The following is a 25,998-nucleotide window of genomic DNA, read 5'->3' as shown; positions in this document are numbered from 1 at the left end:
ATCTAAGTGACAGGTCACTTGACATTTATGTTATTAATAGCTCACTTTAAAAGCATACTGTTGATACCATTTGCTTTTGAATGACCTTAAATTCTTATCTGTAAGTGATCAGATTACTTCTTATTCATTGTGACACATATATATCCTATCATGCATACACATATGTGAGTATATGTGCATGCAATACATAAACATATAGTCAAGCTCTTGCAAACCTAAGACAATGCCTGGGATTTAAGTATTTAGAGCTGGGATTTAAGCATTTAGAAATACTTATTGATTAATTTATTATAAATTTTAATCAACAGAAGACCACATTCTTTATTGACTTATAAAAATAATTTAATATATAATAAAAGGCTATTTTAAAGATTTTCCTCCACCAAGGAATTCCCCTTTCATATGTTGAAATTATTTGAGTCCTAAAAAGATGCAACAACATAGATCTTTGTTTTAAAACCCAGTGTTTATAAAATATAGTGAGGTGTAAACCAAGAAATTGTATAGTGTGTTGTCAAAGATGTTTGTCACTGCCGTAGTGGATATCAAAAGATTTGCAGAGGTATGAATTTTTAGATATGAATATATATAAATTCTACTCTGTACAGAAAACAGTGATAATGATAATATTAGATTTCACTCATATAGAACTTTCAATTTTACATAGCACTTTACAAATATTGTTTCATTTGATCCTTTGCAACTACCCTGGGAGTTAGGTGGCAAAATTGTCCATATTTTACAGATAAGGAAGCTAAATCAGATAGAGGGTAGAGCTGAGTATACAACTAGAAAGTGTCTGAAACCAGGCTAAAACTCATATCTTCCTAACTTCAGGCCTAGTTCACTTATCCGTTGTGTCATCTAGCTAAATCTAAAAATGATGTGGTCATCCCATCAAGTCCTGAAACATTGTTAAAAACTACCAAATAAATCTATAATTACTGCAAAAATTTAGCTTAACTAAATATTGTGGGGAGGGAAGGGATAATACATGCTTATTGTTGTTTAACTGTCTTTTGTATCCAAATATTTAACATAATGCCTAGTAAATAGAAGTCGCTTAATAAATGTTCACTAACTACTCTTTGAATCCAATTATCCAACCAGTTTTCAGTTCATCTAATTGCAATATTCCACACCTCTCCATATTTTCACCAAGAAGGGTTACAAAATATTTTATCAAAACATTTTTTAAATTTAGGAAAATGATTCACAATATTCTTTCATCTACTGTTTAATTCTTTCATCCACTGTCAAGAAAGGAAATGAGATTAACTGACATGGGCTGTTCTTCATGATGTCATGCTGAATCTTTGTCATTACCACTTATTTTCTTTTTTATTTAGTTTTTTTTTTTTTGCAAGGCAAATGGGGTTAAGTGGCTTGCCCAAGGCCACACAGCTAGGTAATTAGTAAGTGTCAGAGACCAGATTTGAGCCCAGGTACTCCTGACTCCAAGGCCGGTGCTTTATCCACTTTGCCACCTAGCCACCCCGTTACCACTTACTTTCATTGATGTTCACCACTCTTCTCATTAAAGATTTCTTCCAGTCATTTCCTAGAAATTGAAGTATAATAAATGAATTAATAACCAGGAGAAAATATGTGCCATTATATGAAGAGACCAGTGCATTACCATGTGCCCCTTGAGTGACCACATTTTGTCAATATATCTAAAGAAATATTTTATTATATTAGGTGTATCCCCTGTAGAGAACTCATGGGATAAAATGAAACAGAAGTTACTCACAAAGAAAAGAATTCTTTATTGTTGAATTTATTTTCTTAAATCCTCATAGCTATTTCATTCAAAGAATAAGTAAATATTATTGACTAGATGACCTCAAAAATAATATTGGCTGTTAATTATTTATTTCCCTTGACAAGAACAGAGTAACAACTCATATTTTCTGACTTAAATTTGTGTCAGTTTTAATAATTAAGCCCTGTTATTTGTTGTGTTGTAGTAAAATAGTAAATCTTGACAGACCAGAGATTTATGTTGTAATATATACTACTTTTACAAGTTTGTTTCATATGTATATATATATATATATATATATATATATATTTCTAATTTAATTGATTCTCAGATGACATTCCTTTTGTGCAAGTTGGCATTATCTATATTTAACTGATGAAATTGGAATTAAATGCCCTGTCCAAAGTCACACTGAAATTTAGTATAGCAAATAAGGGATAAGAATTCAAAGATACTGATTCTTAGGCATGTATTAGATCATGGTGTTTCTGTACTCTTAGGCACAACCATTAGATAAATGCACATACTACAAAAATTTCCAATAAAACAAAATATTTAAAATTGAATTATAAAAGCAGAAACAATTTTCAAATCAGCTTTTCTGAATGTGGAAGGAGAGCATTTAGTCATAAATGAAAATGGGCAGTACATTCTCAGTTAAAAATAGTGGAGTTACTGAACTTTTAAATTTACTGAAATCATCCATTAAGTAAGAAAACTGAAGGCCAAGGAGTTGGCTAGGAAAATGTGAAGGGACCCCTTGCAAAGGCAATTATTGACCAATAAGAAATGATGAACTATTTTTATAATGCTGAATATTTATGAGACCTTGAAGCATAACAGTATAATTGTGATATTAAAGACACTGTCTATAAGACTAAGAAATCATAGACTAAAGAATTGCAAACAAAATTTCTGAGTTTTGTATCTATGACTCATAGCAGTGAGAAAAAAGGGAATTCTAATGTATTCCCTGCCAGATGAACATATAAATTGTTCTCTGTTCTTATCTTGAGACATAATAAATAGCAAAAATTTGCATGATATAACAATTTTACACTTATAGCAAAAAATTGCTACTCTGAAGAAACCTGTTTGACTTTAAAAATTTGCATCTTCTAATTCTTATCTTCTTACATCTTGGGGAAAATATGGTAAATGTTTAATAGTAAACTCTCTGAAAAGCACTGCAGACTTTAAAATTTTTTCTGAATAAATTAGGTATAAACTAAAATCTAAGACCATATATCAAGCTCAAAATGGATAGATGATTTAAATATAAAGAATGCTATTATAGGCAAATTAGTGAATCATGGAAGAAATAACATTAAATCTATGGCTAGGGGAAGAGTTCCTAATTTAATGAGATAGAGTGGTTCACAAGGAGGTATAATGGATGACTTTTATTTCAAAAAAATTTTATTTTTAAACTCTTAAAACTAAAGCAAACAGAATTAGAAAGAAACAAAAAAATCTTTGTAGAAAGTTTCTCTGATAAAGATCATTTTTTCAAAATATTTAGAGAACTGAGTCAAATTTACAAGAATAAGAACCATTCTTTAGTTAGCATTTGGTCAAAGGATATATATAGGAAATTTTCAAAGGAGGAAATTCAACCTATCCAAGACCATATAAAAAATATTGTATATCACTTACAATTAGAGAAGATAAAAATTAAAGATGCCTCAGGCATCCATCAGATTGACTAAGATGTTTATAAAAAATGGAAAATGTACAATACTAGATGGAATAAGGAAAAATGGCTGTGAATTAGTCCAATCATTTTTGGAAAGGTGGTTGAAGTGGTGCTGGAAAAGCTGTGCATAGCTTTTGACCCATCCATACCACTATTAGGGTTATACTTCAAAGAGATCAAAAAAAAGAGGAAAGAAACAAGTATGCACAAAATTATTGATAGCAACATTTTTTGTGCTAGCAAAGAATTGGAAACTGAGGGAGTGCCAATGTGATGAAATACTAGTGTGCTATAAAAATGAGTTTTCAGAAAATCATGTAAAGATTTGTTATGAATTCAGTGAAGAAATAACTAGAAAAAGATTTCATATAATAACAATATCTCAAAGATAATCAACTTTGAAAGACTTCATAACTTTAGTCAACACCATGACCAGCCATGATTTCAAAAGATCTATGATGAATTATGTTATCCACCTCCAGGGAAAGAGATAATGGACTCAAGAGGCAGTTCAAACATATTCTTGTTCTTTCCTTTTTTTGGCTTTTTGCTTTCAATATAACTATTGAGAAAATTTCTTTTGCATGACTCCATATTTATAATGGGTTTTGTTTTTCCTTGACTTAAAGGATAGGGCAGGAAGAGGTGTAAATAATTTGGAATTGAAAAACGAAATAAAATTGAATTTAAAATATTCATTACTAATATTGCTTTCTATCATGTTGTTGAGTCTAGAAATCAACAAATCAATAAACCAAGCTCTGGTTTATAATGTTTAGTTGATTTCCAAGGTATAAAATGGTCACATTAAAAAATTTCACAATTTGCTCTCAAGAACTATTCAATCTGGTTTCAGGAATCCTTGATCTTACTCATTCCCCAAAATTTTGCAATTCAAGCTTTTCCTAGCTGTTCCTTACAAAAGATATTCCATCTCTTGAGGTGAATCGATTTTACTTGTTATCTGCCAAACCTAAAATTATCTCTCTCTTCATCTCCACCTTCTGAATCTCCTGGCTTCCTGTAAATCCAGCAGATTAAAAATTCTATCTTCTACACGAAGCCTCTTCCATTGTTTCTTAGTGTTTCTCCTTTCTCTCTGCTGATTATCTCCTCTGTATCTTTCTTATGTACAGTTATTTGTTTGTTCATTGTATCCTACATTAGAATGGAAGCTTGTGTGTATGTGTATGTGTGTGTTTTGCTTTCCTTTATATTCTCAGAACTTTACACAATGTCTACCACAAAGTACCTAGGATTATGATCCAAATTCCTAACCCTTCATTACAAGATAGTTAATAGACCATTGTATTTTTAGGCTCTGATATTATGACTGCCTGACAATATATACATGTATAAAATTCAATCTATTTAAATTGTCACACTTTTATCTCTCCTTACAACTCTGAAAAGTTTTATTTATGAAATAGTAACAAGAGATTGAATATTTAAAGCACAATATGGAAAATCTGTTAGAATTAGGAGAGACCTTGTTCCTGATTTTCAGAGATATTCTTCTATTAAAATTAATTAATTGAGATAGTTTTACTGATCTTAATCCAGTAAAATGGTTGACAAGAGAAAAATAATTTTTCTCCAAAATCATGTATAAGTTTCTTAACCTAAACATAATTTATCTTCATTTTTCATTAGTGACTTAGCACTTTTCTACCATGACTTTAAAGGTTATATCAATACTTGCATTTATCCATATATACACACAAATATATATTACATATAATATAGTGTATATATATATATATGTGTGTGTGTGAGTGTGTGTGTGTGTGTGTGTGTGTGTGTGTATTTGCAAATTGCTCTCCAGAATGTTGGAATCATTTCACATCTTCACCAACATTTGTCATTTCCTTTTCCCTCTCATTATCCAATTTGATAGTGCTGTTAGAGCAGCTAGGGTAGGTAGATCTGAGAGAGATAGCTTTGGTTCATTTGGGTTATGAAATCACCAGTCTCTCTGACTCAGACTTTAATTCACAGATTGCATGGGTTACTACAAAAAAATTCACAGGCTACTACTACGATCGGGGAGTGGCCAACTACTGTTAAATCTGGAATGACCTGAGATTAAAGACAAAGGGATACATAGGGGGTTTCTGTTGCCAGTCTAACTGCTAAATGAGTTTACAAAAGTCAATGTAAAAGGGAAAAATACTTTAACAGTACAGGAAAAAGATTATGAAATTTGTTTCCAAAACAAAATACCATCTTTCTTGGTGCCAGAGTTCCCCTCCTACAATATGTGTGAGGTGGCACCTCATAGTTATATTAATTTTTATTTCTCTAATCAAAATTGATTTAAAGCTTTGAGTACTTCATCTGAAAAATGCCTGTAAATATAATTTGGCCTTTTATAATTGAGGAATGATTCATATTCTTATAAATTTGACTCATTTCTTGACATATCTGAGAAATGAGACTTTTGTTAAAGAAACAATGTAAAATGTTTGCACCTAGTTTCCTTCTTTCCTTCTATTCTCAGATATATTTTTAACAAAAACTTTTTTCTTTTTTTGTTTATTCATTTTATATTATTACAATAATCTTATTGTGAAAATAACCACAAACACTCCCCCCCCAAAAAAAAACCCATGAGAAACCTTAAGAATAGTGAGAAAGGAAAAAAAAAGCGTACTTCAGTCTGTGTTTGGATTCCAATGACTCTGTCTCTGGAATGAGTTGCCTTCCCCATCATAGCCACCAGAGGAATTGCTTCAATATTTTTCCCACAGTTGCTATCACTAGCTGTATTTCCCTCTACTCTATTCCTCCCTATTCTCATCTATTCCATTTTCTCTCTTTCATCCTGTACCTGTTCAGAAGTGTGTTGTATCTGAATACCCTCTCCCACAAGCTTCCCTCTCTTCTATCACCTACCCCCCCCTTCCCTCCCCCTGTTCCCTCTTATCCCATCCCTTTCTTCTCATTTTTCTCTAGGGTAAGATAGATTTCTATACCTTATTAAGTAAATATATTATTTCCTCTCTAAGCCATTTCTGAGGAGAATGAAGGCTCACATATTCCCCCTTGCCTTCCCCCATTCCACTCCATTGAAAAAGCTTTTGCTTGACTCATATAAAATATCTTAGCCCCTTCTTCCTCTCCTTTCCCTTCCTCCCTTTCCTTTATCACCCATTGACTCCATCTTTTTACTATATTATACCATTATATTCAGCTCCTTCCTGTGCCTTCTAACTGCTATTATGAATGAGAAAGTTCATACAAGTTATCAGTAGTTTCTTCCCATGCAGGAATATAAGCAGTTTAACATCATTAATTTTCTCATAATTAGTCCTTCTCCTCTCCCTCTATGGTTCTCCTGAGTCCTGTACTTGGAGATTAAACTTTCTGTTCAGCTCTGGTTGTTTCAGTAGGAAACTTTGAAATTTCCCTGTTTCATTGAATGTCCATCTTTTCCCCTAAAAGAGGATGTTCAGTTTTGCTGGGTAGTTGATTCTCACCTGTAAACCATGATCTTTTTTCCTTCCAGAATATCATATTCCAAGCCCTATGAGCCCTTAATATAGATACTAGCAGATCCTGTGTAATCCTAACTATAGAGTCATGGTAGTTGAATTGCTTGTTTCTAGCAGTTTTAGTATTTTCTCTTTGACTTAGGAGTTTGGGAATTTGGCTATAATATACTTGGAAGTTTTTCTTTTGGGATCTCTTTCAGGAGATGATTGGTGAATTCCTTCAGTTTCTATTTTACCTTCTGCTTCTAGAATCTCAGGGCAATTTTACTGTATTATTTCTTGAAAAATGAAGTCTAGGCTCTTTTCCTGGTCATGACTTTCAAGTAGCCCAATAAATTTTAAATTATCTCTTCTAGATCTATTTTCAAGGTCAGTTATTTTTTTCCAATGAAATACTTCACATTTTCTTCTAATTTTTGTTTTTTCTGTTATAGTTTTATTTCTTCCTGAGTTCTTTCAAAGTCATCAGTTTCCTTCAGTTCCATTCTGCATTTGAAGGAGTTATTTTCTTCAGAGAGCTTTTTTTTGTCTCCTTTTCCAACTGCCAATTGTGCTTTTTAAGGCATTCTTCTCCTCATTTGCTTTTTTGTGTTGCTTTTTCCATTTGATCTAAACTGGCTTTAATATGGTATTTTCTTCAGTATTTTTTGTTTTTCTTTCACCGAGTTGTTGACTTGGTTTTCATGGTGGGCCTGTGGGGCCTAGACTGCAACCTGGATCTAAGTGTGGGCAAACAGCTGAGTCTTGCTCCAGGGAGAGCATAGAAACCTCTGCAGTCTTCCCTAACCCCCTTACCATCTATGGGCTGAAAACTATGAACATGCTGTGGCTCTGCTGACTCCTGCTGCAGAGGCAGCTCTGCACTCACTCTGGTGTGGCAGAGTTCTCTTACCACCCCTTCAGGCTGTCCTGGATGATCCCTGGGCCAAGAAGTCTGGAAACCACACCTTCTGCCTTGGAGCCAATCTTCCAATCAGGCTGCATAGCAAATTTGCCACCCCCACCCCTCTCATCAGTGGAACAGATCTTTCCTACAGAACTTCTAAGTTGTCTTGGACTAGGAAAATGTATCATTCAGTCTTTCTGTGGGGTTCTGCCCCCTCTAAATTGGGCTAGAGTCTTAATTTGATGGCTTTTGGAGTTTTGGGGGAAATGATTTCTGGGAATTCCTGCTTTCACACTGCCATCTTGGCTCCATCCCCGTTTCCAAACCTTTTTAAACTTAATATTATCAAAACTATCCATTTTATAACCCATAAGGTTCTCTATCTTTTGTTTGGCCATAAAGTCTTTTTTTATTAACCTACTCTTTATTAGATAAAATTTCTTATATGAGATAATTTTTTCACATTCTACCTAACAATGCATTCTTTCTCATTCCTTAATTTTGGATATCATCCCATCCACTTCCCTAGTATTTATAGTTATCTGTCATATTCCCATATAGAAAAATAAACAGTTTAAACCATTTGAATCAATTATGTTTTCTCTTTCCTGTTTACTTTTTTTATGTGTCTCTTGAATCTTGATTTTTGAAAAATCAGTTTTTCTGTTTATCTCTATTATTTTCAGCTGGAATACTTGAAAGACCCCAATTTCACAAAACATCCATAGTCCTGGTTCCTTTGACCTCTGGAATATCATATTCCAAGTCTTTTGAATCTTTAATGTGGAAACTGATAAATCCTATGTTATTCTAACTGTGGTTCCACAATATTTGAATTGCTTCTTTCTGACTACTTATTATTTTTTCTTCTTTACATGAGAGCTCTTAAGTTTTACTATAATATTCTTGGGACTTTCATTTTGGGATCTCTTATAGGAGGTGATCAGTAAATTTTGTCAATTTCTATTTTACTTTCTGGTCATTTGATATCAGGGCAGTTTTCTTAATAATTCCTTAAAAGATAATGTCTGGCTTATTTTTTATCATAACTTTCAGGTAGTATATTATTTTTTAAATTATCTCTCCTGGATCTATTTTGTCATTGTTCTTCCAAAAAAGGCATTTCATATTTTCTTCTTTCTTTACTTTTCTTGAGTATTTCTCTAATTTTTAAGGAATAGTTTTCTTCAATTAACTTTTGTATTTCATTTGATCAATTTTACTTTTTAGTTCTTTTCTTCAGTTAATTTTATAAAATTTTTTTTGGTGATTCCTTTACCAAGTTCTTGACTCTTCTTTGATGATTCTCTTGCATCATTCTTGTGTTTCCCCATTTTTTCCCTTCATCTCTTTTATTTAATTTTTAGGGTTTTTTTTGAGATGTTTCAGAAATTCTTTTGGGATCTGATATCAATTCCTCTTTCTCTTTGAGGCTTTGTGCAAAGCCATTCCTGACATTACTGTCCTCCTCTGAGTTTGTATGTTGATCTTTGCTGTCCTCTTAAACTACTAATTTTCCATTCACATTTTATCTGTATTTCCACAAATTTGTATATGTAATGTGCCAGGTACTTTGACCACTCTACTAAATACTGGTAATATGAATAAAAAGTCAGCCTGTCCTCAAGGAACTTCATTCTTACAGGGAAAATATTTATAAAAAAAAATTGTTATATGCTAGATAGAGATTTGATGGAAGATAGCCATAGAAGGAAAGTGATTAACAACTGAAAGAAAGGAAAGTTCATTATAAAGGTAGAATTTGATCTGAATATTGAAAGAAATCCTAGTCAAAGGGGAATAGTTGAATTTATACATTCCCAATGTAATGCAATCCAACTTCTTGCTTCTATTCTCTTCAGTTCATTTTTCACTTGCACTGTCTATTTTAAATATATGTATTATAAGCATTAATTCAATGGACAGGTCATCCAATGGAATAACAGAATTTAGGCAAAAAATATTTTTATTCTATTTAGTTTTTCCTCTTGCTATTTGTTCGAGTGTTCTCTTGAGTTACCATGGATCTCATAGCAAGTAGTCTGAAATATAATGGGGCTTCAAAACAATCAGTAATTGTATTAGCAAATAAGAGAATACTGGGAACCTTGTCATCTTGGAAGCTCCCCAATCCACTGGCTTGAAAGCACCTGGGCAATATATTATATTATTTGAACATAATAAAATTGAATACCTTAAATAAAAAGTTTCCTCCCCCAAAGAATCAATTTAACTACTAATTTTGACTGGGTTTTCACCTAAATTCATTTGAATTAGGGAAATGAACTAGGAATAAATCAAATAATGTCCTCATATAAATTTTAGTTGCACACTGTACTTTGGTATATAGTCTAGAAATGGGTTAAAATTGGACAAGAGTAACTTTTGACAAGCTGTCAGTTGTAAAGGATCTCAGTCCATGAATAAAGTTTTGTTTCTCCTTTCCTGATTTTTTCTTTTTTTTGCATATTTTAAAGGCTGCTGGAGCTGATGCCCTGGAGTTAAATTTGTCATGTTCACATGGCATGGGAGAAAGAGGAATGGGCTTGGCCTGTGGGCAGGTAAGGACTTCAACCTCTTCCTTTTGCATGTCCAAGCAGTAATGCAGGCCAGTATATTGATGGTTATTGTACCTCAGGCTCCTAGGCCTATGAAACAGATTACTGTCTGGAGAATTTCAGGTCTGCATTGTTTAATTATTTAGTACTTAAAAAGTGGAAAATGAGAGAAGCTGAAATTACACAAAGTGTTTAGTTTTATTGAGGAAAAAATTACATTATGTGCTTGACAGGAAGCAATATCATAACAAATAGTTTTTAAAAGCGCTGAGGCAGAATTAGCTGCTTTCAAATGCAATGTTCTTTATTCATTCTTAATGCTGATCCAGTTTCCCTGGAGCAATATCCTGGCCAAAGTGCATTGTTCATAGTGATTTTGTAGTAAATGGGGCACAGAACAAATTGCATTTTACATTTTTTAGCATCTGATCATTATTCCATAACTGTGTTTGGGGAGTCACAAAAAGAATTTGTTACTATTTTTATATTTGTATACAATGCACAGAAACTTTCATATTACAATACTTTTAATGAACTAACTTGAATATAAAGCAAAGGAATTCTGAAGGTGTAACCTAGATAGGATAAGCTCTTGAAAAATTTTATTAGGAAAAATGAAACATTTTGATTTTCACTTAGCTTTTAATCTTGTAGAAAAAAAATCCATAATGGTATTAGTGACATGATGAGAACTATTTTTGAGTAATAATTGATTGATGATGTTTGTTGAATGTACTCTTACTCCAGATATTTGCTTTTGATAGGTAAGCAAACTGAACTCATCCTTTCATTGATATAAAGATCTCTCAAACTAGAAACTCTCTCCAGTGATGTAGAACAAAATATTGTCAATTTTTAAAGTCAGAGTTAGTTGCCCAGGCCACTGAGAGATTGATGCCTATATATGGTCATGACAGTAGTATTTTTCTTAGACTAGGCAGGAATTCATGTTTTCAATAAAAAATGTACATGATGTTTAATGTGGCTGACTGTTATTTTAACCTACTCAAATGAACATCTCCAGAGAAATATGAAGATTCAAAAGTATCTTACAAACACCTTGTCAAACTTCAGAAAAACAACAAAGTGTATTCTTAGGAGTGTCTTGCCTAAGGTTTCTAGTTCATACTGCCAAGTTTATTGAGAGATGGGAGTTCTGACATGAAATACAAAACTCAGAACTTCTAATCAAAAGCAATCATTAGATAAAATGTTTCATGAGTGGGTTAAATGATTTGAAAGCTGGTTTCTTACTTAGCATGTAATCTGATTTCAACAAGTGGAGAGAAAAGTGCAGGAAAAACAAGTAAGACATATTTGAAGCAACCATATATTCTGTACTAGAGCTAATATTTTCCTTTTACCCCTATCAGTACAAGGGAAAGTTAAATCTCAGCTTTCTGTGACAGATGCTCATTTATAGAGGAAAAAAATAGCAATCTAACACAAAAGGTACATAACATTGTATGAAGTTTAAACTTACAATCATAGATTTTTGTTTTCTCAAAGACAATTAAAAACCATTAAATCCAGTCTTTTCATTTTACAAGTGAAGAACTGAAGTCAAGAGGTTAGGTGATTTTCCCAAGGTCACCCAGCTAGAAATTTCCTGAGGCAAGATTTAAACTTAAGTTTTCCTTTACTCAAAGCATAAAGTTCTATCCTCAGCTAAACCATTTAGCTACCTAAATATGGTAGTCTTGAAAATGATGATGAGGGGCGGCTAGGTGGCGCAGTAAATAGAATACTGGCCTTGGAGTCAGGAGTACCTGGGTTCAAATCCAACCTCATAAAATAATTACCTAACCATGTGGCCTTAGGCAAGCCACTTAACCCCATTGCCTTGAAAAATCTAAAACAAAAAATGATGATGTATAATATCTTTCAAAGAAGACCCATCTCAGATTCATTTTTGTGCATAAATTTACTCTTAACTTTAGTTGTCCTAAAAATGTGACATTGCTTAGATATTGTAATCTAAGTGACAGCAGGTTAGCAAGGAACTCTCTGACAACATGGATTCTTGAACAATCTTTAGCTAAATCAGGAATCAAGCCATCACCAATCAATGTTATCATTTTCATTTTTAGAAGGCTTGGAGAACAAAACAGAGACCAGAACTAAATAGGAAATTTGACTTTGTAATAAAAGTCTCAAGAGTAGCATAAAAAGATAGAAATGATAGAGAAATCATAAGGGACTCAAAAAGGTTAAAGTGTTTATCTTTCTTTATGGGCATATGATACATATTATCCTAAGGATTCTATCATTATTGGGCAGTTAGAGGACAGAAGTGTCACATAAAAAAATGACCATGTATTAAGACATAAAAACCTCACAGCTAAAAGCAGAAATATTAAATGCAATGTTTTCAGACCATAATGAATTAAAAATCACATTCAATAAAGGACTGTGGAAGCATTGATTAAAATTTTATTGGAAACTAAATTATCTAATCCTAAAGAATGAGACAGCTAGGTGATGCAATGGATAAGGTGCCACACTTTGAATCAGAAAAACTCATCTTTGTGGTTCAAATCCAGCCTCAGACACTTACTAGTCATGTGATCCTATGCAAGTCATTCACCCTTATTTGCCTTAGTTGCTTCTTCTTTAAACAGTGCTGAGGATGGAAATGGCAAACCATTCTATTATTTTTGCCAAGAAAACCCAAAATGGAATCATGAAGAGTTGCATGTGACTGAAATGACTGAACTACAAAAATAATGAATGAGTCAAAAACATATCATAGAAACAATCAATTATTTCATTAAAGAGAATAACAGGAGACAATATTGCAAAATTTATGGGTGAAGCCAAAGCTGTCTTTAGGGGAATATTCATATCTCATATATCAATAAAATAGAGGAAGAGGAAATCAATGAATTGGACACGAAACTAAAAACACTAGCAAAAGAACAAATCAAAGATCCTCAATTAAACACTAAAATAAAAATCCTTAAAAATCAAAGGAGAAGGGGGGGCTAGGTGGTGCAGTGGATAGAGCACCAGGCCCTGGAGTCAGGAGTACCTGAGTTCAAATCCAGCCTCAGACAATTAATAATTACCTAGCTGTGTGACCTTGGGCAAGCCACTTAATCCCATTGCCTTGCAAAAAAACTAAAAAAAATCAAAGGAGAGATTAATAAAATTGAGATTAAAAATTGAAATAAATAAAACTAGGAACTTGCTTTATTAAAAAACAATAAAGAGATAAACTACTGGGTAAATTTAATTAAAAAAGAAAGAAAACCTAATTACCACTATATATAAAAAAGAGACACTTAAAACAAATATTAAAAGATTATGTGACCCAGTTAACATGCTATAAAACTAGCAGCCTAAGTGACATGGGACAATATTTACAAATAAATATAAACTGCCATATAACAGGAGAGGAAATAGAATACTTACATAACCCTATCAAGAAGCCATCAGTGAATTCCCTAAGAAAAAATCCTGAAGATCACATTGATTCACAAATAAATTTGCTAAACATTTAAAGGAAAATAAATCCCAATACTATATAAATTTTTGGGAAAACTAGGTAAAAAATAAGTCTTGCCAGATTCCCACTATAACCCAAATATAATTTTGATACCTAATCCATGGAAAGAAAAAAAACAGAGGCAAAAAAACTATAGACTAATTTCCTTAATAAATTTCAAGGCAAAACTTTTAAATAAACTTCTACTGAGGAACTTATAGCAATATATCATAAAGATCATATATTGTGACCAGATGGGATTTTAACCAGAAATGCTGGACTCATTCAATATTAGAAAATTATCAGCATAATTTACCATATCAATAACGAGAACAACAAAAAATGATAACATTAGATGCAAGAAAAAGTCTTATTTGAAATAAAAGAAACACCAATAATCATAGTAAAAGATGGTGTTTTTAAAAACAATAAACAGTATCTCTTTAAAACTAAGTGCAAGTATTATTTGTTATGGGGATAAATTATAAGTTAAGGCTTATAATATCATAGTCCAGCAAGGATACCCATTATAACCCCTATTGTTCAATTATTGTACTAGAAATGCAATAATAAAAGGAAAAAGAGATCAAAAGAACAGAAATAGGCAACAAGGAAATGAAATAACTCTGCAGATAATATGATGGTATATTTAGAAAACCCTAGGGAATTAGCTAAAAAAACTAGTTGAAACAATTAAGAATTTCAGCAAAATTGCAGGATTTAATATAAACCCATATAGATCATCATCATATCTTTATATTACCCATAAAATCTAGTAGCAAGAGATAGAAGTATCACTTAAGATAACAAGACAATATAAAATATTTAGAAGTCTACCTGCCAAGATTCCCTGGGATTATATGACTACAATTATAAAATGCTTTTCACAAAATAGAAACAGATCTAAACAACTAGAGAAATATTAATTGTTCATGGGAAGACTGAGTCAATATAATAAAAATGGCAATTCTACCTTAAACATACCATCAAATTAACCATACCAATCAAATTAGCAAAGAACTAAAATATTGACCTTTTGGAAATTAAAAGTCAAGAATATCAAGAGAATCCATAAAAAGCAGATAGTGTTAGTAATCCAAAATTTTCATCTAGATATTAGACTTCCTGAAAGTTTTGTTTAATTTACTAGTAATTTATAAATTATTCCTAGCTTGGACAGCAATATGTAGATTTCAGGTTAGCAATTATGGTATTCTAATAGAAGAAAAGATCCAATCTTAGTTAATATTCAAGAATTGTTTAGGAAACAAATCATCATGCCATTCCCTCCTGGACCACTCTTCTCATCCTGACCTTAACAGCAATCTTTTTTCAGGGGGCAGCTAGGTGGTTCAGTGCATAGAGCACTGGCCCTGGAGACAGGGGACCTGAGTTCAAATCCAACCTCAGACACAATCATTACTTAATCCTGTGATTTTGGGCAAGTCACTTACCCCTATTGCCTTGCAAAAACAAAAACAAAAAACCCAATAATCTTTTCTCACTGGAAAAATGTGGTCCTAATTCTAATCACTTATTTTAGGTAGAGTAAAGGAACAAGATAAAATTATTCTTTATTAAATTTCTGGCTATTTATCTATTCACCTAATAAAATGTGATTTTTAACTCTTTTTTTCCCTTTTGTCTTACTCTGTCACTTGTCTTTAGGGCAGCTAGCTGGTATGGTGTATAGAGCATTGGCCTTGAAGTCAGGAAGATAGGAGTTTGAATTTGGTCTCAGACACTTGACACTAACTAGCTATGTGTCCTTGGGCAAGTCACTTACTTAATCCTAGTTGCCTCACATCTAGGGTCATCTCCAGTCATCCTGATTCATATTTAACCCCTGGATCCAGATGGCTCTGGAGGAGAAAGAAAGGCTGATGATTTAGCTCAGTACCCTCCTACTCAAATCCAATTCATGTGCTTGTCATGGCATCACCTCCCTGATTACAAGATCTCCTTTGAGAATGAAGGATAAACATTATTATTATTATCACTTGCTTTTACCAGGAGCTTAGAAAGGGCTTTAGAGAAAATTAATATTTTCACCAAAAAAAATTAATATACATTCACAAGAACAAAGGATTCACGAGTAGGGAACTGTCTCACAATTGATTGCTTTATTATTGGGACAACATTGAGAAGGGAGAAAATTAAAATCAGAGTAAGGGCAATGACTTGAGAAAATATTGAAGGGCAGAGAGTTTGGAGGTCATGGTCAAAATAAAGAATATTGTTAAGAGGAAGGGAGCATGGAAAGAAATGGAATGGTAGAAGATTATGATTGAAGAAAAGGATTTCAAAACTGAAGCATGTCCCGAATATTATGATAAGCTCGTGAAAGGCCTCAAAGCTATGTCACACATTGATCTATTGAAGGATCTGGGATAGCTAGCTTTAAGAAGATTAAGGTTTAGAAGAGGAAGGTTATGATTGCTGTCTTTAAGTATTTGAAGGGCTATAGTGGGAGAAAGGGATTAGATTGTTCAGTTTGGTCCTGGAAGGTCAGACTGTTCAAAAGTGGAACAGACAACATTGAGCAGTAGGTAGTTCTCCTTTGCTTGTCTTTTTTCAAATAGAATTTATCTTTAAACTTGTCAGTAATGTTGTAATATACTTTCTTTGGTAGCCTTTAATGTAAATAAAGTCAGTCAGTTAACTAGCATGTATTAAGCACCTATTATATGACTTTCTACCAATCTTTTATTTCTATGATTCTTTTGAAGGACAGTCTTTATTTAGTAAGTCATATATAATGCTATAGTAACCTATTCTTGAACATAGGTTCCTTGTCCCATGGCTATGGTTTGGTTCAAATTACCTTTGAGGAATCAAATTTGCCTTGATTCCTGTTGGAAATTGACCACTCAAATGGAATGTTCATGGTTCACTGGCAGTCTTTGTTATTTGGAAGTATGAGAAAGGTATGTTTCCAGGGTATAGACATTATAGTGGTTAGTTAGCATAAAACCTGGTCATACACTTGATCAGAGAATTTGTAAATTGATGCTAGAGAATTTGAGTAGGTGGGAGTGGGAGTGATTGTGATCAACCATCATCATAGAAACCAAAGAGGACAGCAAGAGTACCAGATTGAATCCAAAAACAACCTTCCATGGTCTCCAAACTTTTTTTAATATGAGACCCCTCTTTGTGTGCCTAAAGAGTTCACAGACTTTCACATAAGGGTTATACAATCCATATTGTATATAAGTGTATAGTATACAATTTCAAACAGATAGATACAAACAAAAATCAAAATACAGAACCCATTCCTATTAAAAACACAAGAGGATAGGAATAAATATCAAACTATAAATCTGATAATACCTTTAAAATATTTTATTAATCACAATAGTATTTATATTCATTTGAGAAATAGTAATGCATACATGGTAAAACATATAATCTATTCGATCTACAAAAGGTATGTTTGATTATTTATTATTCTGCCACTTAATGAGATTGATCCCATGAACCCAGTATAGGAATCAAGTATAGGAACCAAGTTGGGAATCATTATTTTGCCTCAACAAGGGTAATTATAATAATGGAGTTGCTTTATAAAGTGACAACCTTCCTTGTTGATTGGACATTTCCTCCCTAGCCCCAGTCTTTGAAAGAAGGGAACACATCTGCTCCTTTCTTAAAGGCTCCTGCAGAGGTTCTCTAAAAGGTTTGTCCCTATAAAGACAATCTATTCGATTCAAGAGTCTTCTGAGGTAGAGTAAGTAGGTGGTATTCCATCTTTGGAGTAGATAGCTCTCTCTTTGTAAACTAAGAGTACTGGATGCTGTCAAAGACAAGGAGACCCTCACTGTTTCTTTAGAAACACAAATGAAGAATCATTAACAGAGTGTAACAAGGGTCTGACAGTTACAAGAGAATAGTCAGTCTCTGACTTCAAACCAAGATAAATACAAAGGGTCTTTTATTTGTTATTTTTTTTAGTTTATTTTTTTTGCAAGGCAATGGGGTTAAGTGACTTGCCCCAAGGCCACACAGCTAGGTAATTATTAAGTGTCTGAGACCAGATTTGAACCCAGGTACTCCTGACTCCAAGGCCGGTGTTTTATCCACTACACCACCTAGCCGCCCCCTTACTCCTGTTTTTGACATGTCTTTGGTACATCTATCTAGAGATGTCCAGCTAGCACTTGCTGATGTTGTGTTGGAGGATCTAGACAGTTAGATGTATAGATCTGGAAGTGATTAACTGAAGATATTCAATCAGAGTCTGGTTGACCATTTGTCAGGAATTTTGTAGACAGATCTTCTACCTACTTCAAATGTTTATTTTGATGAGAATGCTTCGTAAACCTTTAAGTCCTTTAAAAATTGGGGAGTTTTTTAATCTATTCGAATTACATTATATGGAAGATTAGATTAGTGACCTTTAAAATCTGATTCCAATTCTATGGTTCCATTATGAATTGTCATATTCTAATGCAATTTTACAAAGTTTTGGTCGATATCAACCTTTCTAATTCCCTCTATTTAAGTCATGGAATATATACACTCTTCCAGGGCTTCTTCTGACTCCATAAGCCTTATCATCTCTTTTTCCTTTTCCTATTTCTATTCCAAATCTCTTGGCTCTTTTGTAAGAGTAAAAACACCTGATTGGGAGTTTCAGGAAAAAGCAACAGTAATGAAAGCATTACCTGGCTGGTAACTCTTCCCATTTGTCTCCTTGATTTAGTCAAAAATAAGGAATAAAGGGCACAGCTGGGCATCTTCATCCTATATGTATAAACCCCTACTTGCTGTATTTTTCCCTCCAGAGGAAGTAACTTTCTATTTCACTCTTTACTTTCTTCCTCTCATTGCTATTTATTTCACAGAATAAGACCTTTAGGAGACATTAGAGTTAATCCAGCCCAGTCCTTCTTTTTTGACAAATGAAAAAAGCTGAGAGGCTCAAAGAGGTTAAGAAAGTTGCCCAGGATTCCTTAGTTAGTGAGAGATCATTCTGGTACTGGATGAATTCTTCTCCCAATTTTACTTCTACGAATTTTCCCACCATTCTAGTCTGTAAATTTTTTTCTATGGAGTAAATAAATGCTTTCTAATATATAGGATATGCTCCCTGGATGGAAGGAAAACTGTGGAGTTATTGTAATGAATCCAGATGCTTATCTAGCCCTGTCATTTTGATCTTTATTTAGTCCCAACAAAATATGCAGTGTGACTCAGTATAGTAAATAAGCAAACATTAGTTCTGTAGGCTGAATCAATAATGTACACATATATGTATCACTATGATTCAAATGGAGATAGATGGTGCTATGATTAGTAAAATATAAATTAATGTAAATGCATTCTTGAAATCATAGAGTTAAGGGGGTTTTTTGGTCATTATTTTCTCAGTCAATTTGGGGGCTTGCAAAATTTTCTCATGTTAAAAAGAATTCCTGTACTCACAAAGGTTGGAAAAAATAGCTGGCTATAGTCATACCATGCTTGTTAACTTCACTACCAAGCTCTCAGCTAAATTTCCCTAGCAACACATAGCAACTTGCAACTTTTACACAATGCCTGGGTAGAAGAGTTCTTTAGAAACTGTTTCCTAAAAGAGCATGTATCCCCTACACAGGGAAGAACATTTTGAACAAAAATAGGAACAAAGATTTGAACAGAGATTTAAACTGGTTTCCTGACATATACACAGCCATACTTCATATTGTTCCACCCACTGGCATGCTATAGTGACAGGCATATCAGTGTTCTGCGCAGCCCTTATTATTGTCTTTATTATTCATATAATGGTTATGACATGGTATAACATATGAATCAATGTTATGAGATATTCATGTATACATAAATGGTTCTAATTCACCAAGATCTTTAAATCTACTTTTTGTCTTGATATATATGTTTGTGTGTATATATATATATATATATATATATATATATATATATATATATATATATAGTTTAGTATCTTATAGTTTAGGAATTTACCTTTATTTCTTGAGTGAAAGTATATGTTTGAAATGAGAACAAAAATTCACCCTCCACTGAGTTTTCCTTCTCCAATTCCTCATTGCGGCATAGGGGTGACCCTGCATTCTTAAAGTGCTAGCAGAACTGCCTAAGCTGCAAAGACTTTGAGTTTGAACCAGTCACTGGAATCTTTTCCCTTGTCAGGAAAAGCCCAATTAAGTGGCAATGTGATGTGCATTGTTGGCTGGTTGGTCACTTGATGATTTTTTAAAGGGGGGGGCGGGGGGGGGCAGATTTTTGGCCACAACAACCCATGCAGTTGAATATAGAGGAGTAATTTTGGTGGATAGAATAATCATACTGATGAAATCATTGGAAATTTTTAAAGTGTAGAAGAAAGTAGACTCATCTATTAGTTCCAAAGGCATTAACAATTATTAGAAATTCCACAAATTAAAATGGAATCCTACTAATTTTTATGAAAGGAAGGAATTAGATAAACACTTTTTTCTATGATAACCTATATTTTATAACAGAAGGAATTAACTTTTATTTCTGCCTGTTGTTTAGAAGTAAGACATACCTTTCTACTAGTCAATTGATGTACAAGTGCTTTTTAAATTCTTACTATGTTATAAATGCTGAGACCACAAATACAAGGAAAATGAAAAATAGTAAATGTGCTCAGACAACACATAAAAGGAAATTGAAAAGGGTCTGGGAAGAAAAATGAAAGGAGACACCAGCCCAGTGAAGTAGTCTGGAATGCAGCCCAGTGTGAAATGAAGAGATAGAAGGCTTGGACAGCCTTCTTAAATGAAAGTCCTAAGAGAAGCTATACAATCAGAAGACAGGGCCACAGGGACAGGAGGTAGGTACTTCCCAGGTGTGAATTCCAGCACTGAGATGATGTTTCAGGTCAAAGAGTTTCCTGGGGCATGATGGAAGAGTCTGAATTACAGCCTTCCTCAATTGTTCCAGGAATATTACCATTGTACAAAATTTACAGCCATTTAATTTTGCCCCATTGTTCAAGTACACAACCTGCCAAGGATTTGGAAATACTGAAATAAAAATTCAGTTCAAATATGGAGCCTTGAAAGTATATGTATTGTCCTGATTTAATGGTGACATGACTGAGTAGAAGTAGGCCTTAAAATGTTCAGTAACCTAAAATATATCACAATCCACAGAGTTTGGTTCTTTCATATTGCTGTCATAATCTTTTCATATCCCCAGATTTAATTTAAATAAACATTGTGTGTGTTTTTAAAGGGCAAGACTTTTTTTGTGTTGAACCATGCCAACATTATTCATGAAACATTAACCACCAATTATTACCCTTACCCTTGCCAAATAACAGGCATTTCTAACCAGGAATAGCATCCAAATTTAAGTGTAAGGACCACATACTGCCAGATGTGCTGTTGACTTTCTTGGGAAATAAAATCTTATTCCAACAGCTGGGTTAACAGTCCCTCTATCTCTGAATTGGCATCTGGGCCCATGGAGAGATTAAAACAGCCACATACTGGACTAGGTCCCTTTTTTGTTATCTCTGTACATAAGAATAATTTAAAATATAATGCTTAAAGTATTATGATACCTGGTAGTCACAAGAGTTCTTACACACCTATGGCAATGTTAGCTATCACTATGAGAGCGACAGGAAAGAGAAAGATCCTGAAGGTTATAGATATAAATAGTCTCTTTTCCTTCCCCATCCCATCAGCTGGTAAACTGTGGTATAGCATTATTCTCATTGAAATTTGAAGGCATACAAGATATTGAGTAGCTAGGTGATCCTAGCCAAATCATTTAACCCCTCTAAGCTTCAGTTTTCTCATCTATAAAATGAGATAATAATAAATAGCAACTACCTCTCAGGGTTGTTGTTAAGGATCAAATGAAATAACACATACATACACACAAAACTTTTCATAACTTTAAGTACCATATAAATGCTAGTAATGCGAACAACTTAAGGCAAATGAGCCCCAAGGCAAGGAGAGCTCCTGCCTGAGATGATATTGTATGATCATTCCTCCCTTTTTGCAACTCCAGTACCACTTTGACACTCTCTTTACTGAAGAACACCATACTTACTCAGAATTAGAAAGGAAAACCTTCTATGTCTCCCCTCTGTAATTTGATATCAGAATGAAAATATTTACAGTTGTAGAATCATAGAATATAAACATTAGAATATTGACATTATCTAGTTCAAACCCTATGACTCATGACTTTCCTCAATACTCGTGATGAATGATCATACAGAAGGAACAGGTAACACTAATTCCTCCAGTATTAGATAGCGTTAATTTTCAGGAGTCATTTCTATATGTTAAATCAAAACTTGCCATATTGTAACTCTTTTTTTTCTTGTAGTTTTGTCCTCTGAGGACAAGAAAACCGTTCAGTTCAGCTTTCAAAGTATATGGCAGGCATCTATTGTTGTGATAAAACAGAAAGAATAGAATCAATGGGTTATGGTATGCAATTCTAGATACTACAATCTGACATTGTCAAATAAGTTGTTGATGCCGAAAAATGGGAAATATTGAAGAGATCATGTCCATTTCCTAAGGAGTTTTAATCTGTGTAAATAATTCCTACCACAAAGAGACAAAATGATACTAGAAATTATCTCATTCAGAAAACATTTCTCCTTGCCAAATAACAAGCCAAGGGCAACAATAGCTTACAGTATAAAATCATTTTAAAGCTATTATGAAGGAGAATATTGAAAGATCACAAGCAGGATCACCTGAAAACAGAAAAGAAGAAATGGTTGGGGGGGGTAGCAGGTGTAAAGAAACTTTGGCAGCAGAATCAACTAGGTATTTAAGGATAAAACTAGAGTAAGACAACAAATGGTGAAAAAAATTGGGAAAAAAAACCCGGTAAATATTTGTATATTTTTCACCATCAATGATAATGTAGTCACCATGTTTGAACCCTGGAATTAGTCTCTGAGGTGGTTCATGAATGGGGAGAAACACTTTTTTTGAGTAGCATAGGGAAAAACACTAAAGAAAACAAAAACAGAAAGAACATCTGAAGTAGACAAAGCATTGGAAGTCTTGCTGGAGGCAATAAAATCTTAAAGGCATTTAGAGGATAATAGATTTTGGAGAAAACATTTTGAACCTTTTTTGTTACCAAAAAAATAGAAAGAACAGAAAAAAAGTAAGAGAATTAGAGGGTATAAATATTTAGCTGCATCCTTATTTCCTCATCTCTCCACAAATTTTGTGAGCATAATCCAAATAAGAAAATGTGTGATGAAATCATAGGAAGAAAATAAAAGGCATTTTAAAAGATTAATCAGAATCAGGAAAGACAGAAGTGATATAGAGAGCCAACCTTGGAGACAGGAAGATCAAGGTACAGGTCCTATCTCTTAAACCTACTGCTACTTAAACCTACTAACCCTGGGCAATTCTCTCAAACTCTCAATGCCTCAGGCAACTCTCTTAAGACTATAAATAACATAGCTGCTGCTGATCTACATTTGATTGAGGGATTTCCTCACTGGAATTTCCCAATACCAATGAAATCAGAGATGTGGGAGAGACTTACATCAGGCCCCATTGTTATTGTCACATTATTGACTGAAATGTATAGAAAATGCACTCTCCCATCATGCCTAATTCTTTAAGAAATATAGCAAAACATTTCATTCAATAGAGCAAAATCCGGTTCTCTCCCTAAATGTCTCTCATCAAGATTCCTTGGAATATGCAAAAACAGACATAACTTTGTTCAAAGACCCTCTATCATAAAGGGATAATTAGATTGATACATGCCCACCAGTGGTGTTTATCACCATCATAGAGAATTTTATAGTAGAGTATCTCTATGAAAAAAGAATCAACTTTAGATGTAATCTGTTGGCGATATGTTGATGGCTTCTGGTCCTAGAATACTACCCAGAATGCAATGGAAGGAACATATTACAAGTGAATTGGTTGTAATTCATTACAAATTACTAATTATATGAGAGCAATATTGCATAGTAGAAAAAGCTCTGGATTAGAAGTTAATGTCATGTAACTTCTCAGAATTCTAGTTTCTTCATTCAAAATAAAGATGAACTGTGGCATCCTCTAAGATACATTACAGTTATAAATCTCCCATGTAACTAAGTGGAATATGTGGCATTAAAATACAGTTGGAGGGGCAGCTAGGTGGCATAGTGGATAAAGCACCGGCCCTGGAGTCAGGAGTACCTGGGTTCAAATCCAGTCTCAGACACTTAATAATTACCTAGCTGTGTGGCCTTGGGCAAGCCACTTAACCCTGTTTGCCTTGCAAAAAAAAAATACAGTTGGAGAAGAAGGCAGAGTAGTCACATATCAAGAGGGAAAGATATCCAATATAGAGGCTTCATGCTCCTTTGCTATCCTCCATGTCAGGAGAAGTAGAAGATGATCTTAAGATATTAAGTCATCCTTTCCTCAAGGAAGATTTGAAGGGGACAAGAATAGTCATCCAGTATGAAAAGATCTCATGCTTCATGTTCTGTATCATGGTAGGGAAAAGCCCAGTGAAAAATCACAGATCCATCAATGTATTGAAGGGATGGGATTAAAATTAAAATTAAAATTACTTTTTTCAACTGGACATAAGAATCATTTAGTGGAAGAATTTTGGAACTGGCAACTTTCTTTAGCTTTGCAGACAGAACATAAAGTGCTATTGAGTTATATATTCAATAGGCTGTACTTAGGGTTTTGGTATCCAGAGGTACCACATTTACATGTAGAAAAGAATAAGTGATGAAATTTCAAAACTAGGCTAACTTTTTAAAAATTACATATGATTATGTAATAATGTAGTTATATTGAGAGGCACCAAGATGATCTCACCTTTGGGGATACAGTCTCTTACACAGAGGGGAAAGAGGAATGATCTTTGAAAAGTTGAATTCAGAAAAGGTATGTGATAACTTATGAGTATTTAGATATAGGTTTCATTGATATCCCCTTTCTGCTGTTTTCCTTTTTTGATATTTTATAAACCTTTAGAAGCATTTTAGAATTAATTATCCATTTGTGCAGAAGGGTGAAAACATGTTTAGGCAAAAAAAATGTTATATTGTATTATGGTGCCCAGCCCTTTATTTGATTTTAATTTCTAGTCATTAGACTAGACACTGGTGCTTACATAATGTAGCTAGCTAGAGGATATTTGTAAGAAACATCTATATGGTTGCCAATATTTTGCCTAAAGCTGGCTCTGTGTGAGTTTTCCATTTTCGTTATTAATGCTAGTTAAGAATAAAATGATGAATTTTTCTTTTAAAAAAAACCTTTATAAATTGTTGGTAGAAGGCAATGCCCTTTAAATCTATAACTGAAATTTCAGCACTGGGTTAAGGAGTGCTATTGATTTTCCGTACAGCAATAATAGGATAGCCATAAAAGTTATGTGTAATAACAAATACGTAGACCACCTGGTGTATAGTTGCAGCATAGTTTTTGTAAGTGTATTTTTAAACCCCAGTAGCTTTTTACTGTGTCCATCATCTGTTAGAATTGAAAAACACAGCAATGATAGCTTTTCAAACAGTTAAAAATCTTACACTGAATATTGCCAATACCACAGTGAGATTCAGAAGTGTGCTTGCCTCAGTTCGCTACATGTTTTATTGACTGCTATGTCAAGAAAAGCTAAAAACATCCCATCAGTCTAGAATATTGAAAGCTGAGGGGACATATGGATGGGTATAAAATTGTGAAGCATATACGTAGCATAATGACATGTTGGAACTATGGGTACTAGTTGATGGAACTAGTACTAGTTAGGGAAGATGAATAATTTGGAAAGCTGGCATAAATAGCCTGGTATGAATAATTTGACTGTCAAGAGAGGAAAAGTTTGCACACAGGAAGCAGAAAATACTGACATGAAAAGTAATATATTCATTGAATATGGACTATTAATTAATAATAACTTAATAAATGCTTGCTTTGCACCAGATCTGTGGATTGCAAGACAAAAATGACACAGTCCTTACCCTCAAGGACCCTACTTTCTCTGGGAGATAGATAAAAACTCAGCAGAGCCAATGACTTAGTAAAATTTAAGTATCTAAAGAGCATAATTATTTTGCTTTTGTCTTTGTATATTCAATACTAAACACAATCCCTTGAACATA

The 25,998-nt window shown here is 33.4% G+C and overlaps 1 protein-coding gene across 2 annotated transcripts in view; it reads left to right on the top strand.

Moving 5' to 3' along the window:
* Positions 1–25,998, top strand: part of DPYD (dihydropyrimidine dehydrogenase) — a 1,037,477-nt gene that overhangs the window by 680,016 nt on the left and 331,463 nt on the right. For both annotated transcript variants that reach the window (XM_074188237.1, XM_074188238.1), the window contains exon 16: positions 10,319–10,402. In XM_074188237.1, the coding sequence (XP_074044338.1) occupies positions 10,319–10,402 (84 nt within the window). The remainder of the gene's footprint in view (positions 1–10,318; positions 10,403–25,998) is intronic.

Source organism: Macrotis lagotis, chromosome 5 (genome assembly GCF_037893015.1).
Source record: "Macrotis lagotis isolate mMagLag1 chromosome 5, bilby.v1.9.chrom.fasta, whole genome shotgun sequence".
Taxonomy (NCBI): Eukaryota; Metazoa; Chordata; class Mammalia; order Peramelemorphia; family Peramelidae; genus Macrotis; species Macrotis lagotis.
This window is presented reverse-complemented; position numbering and strand designations above follow the sequence as displayed.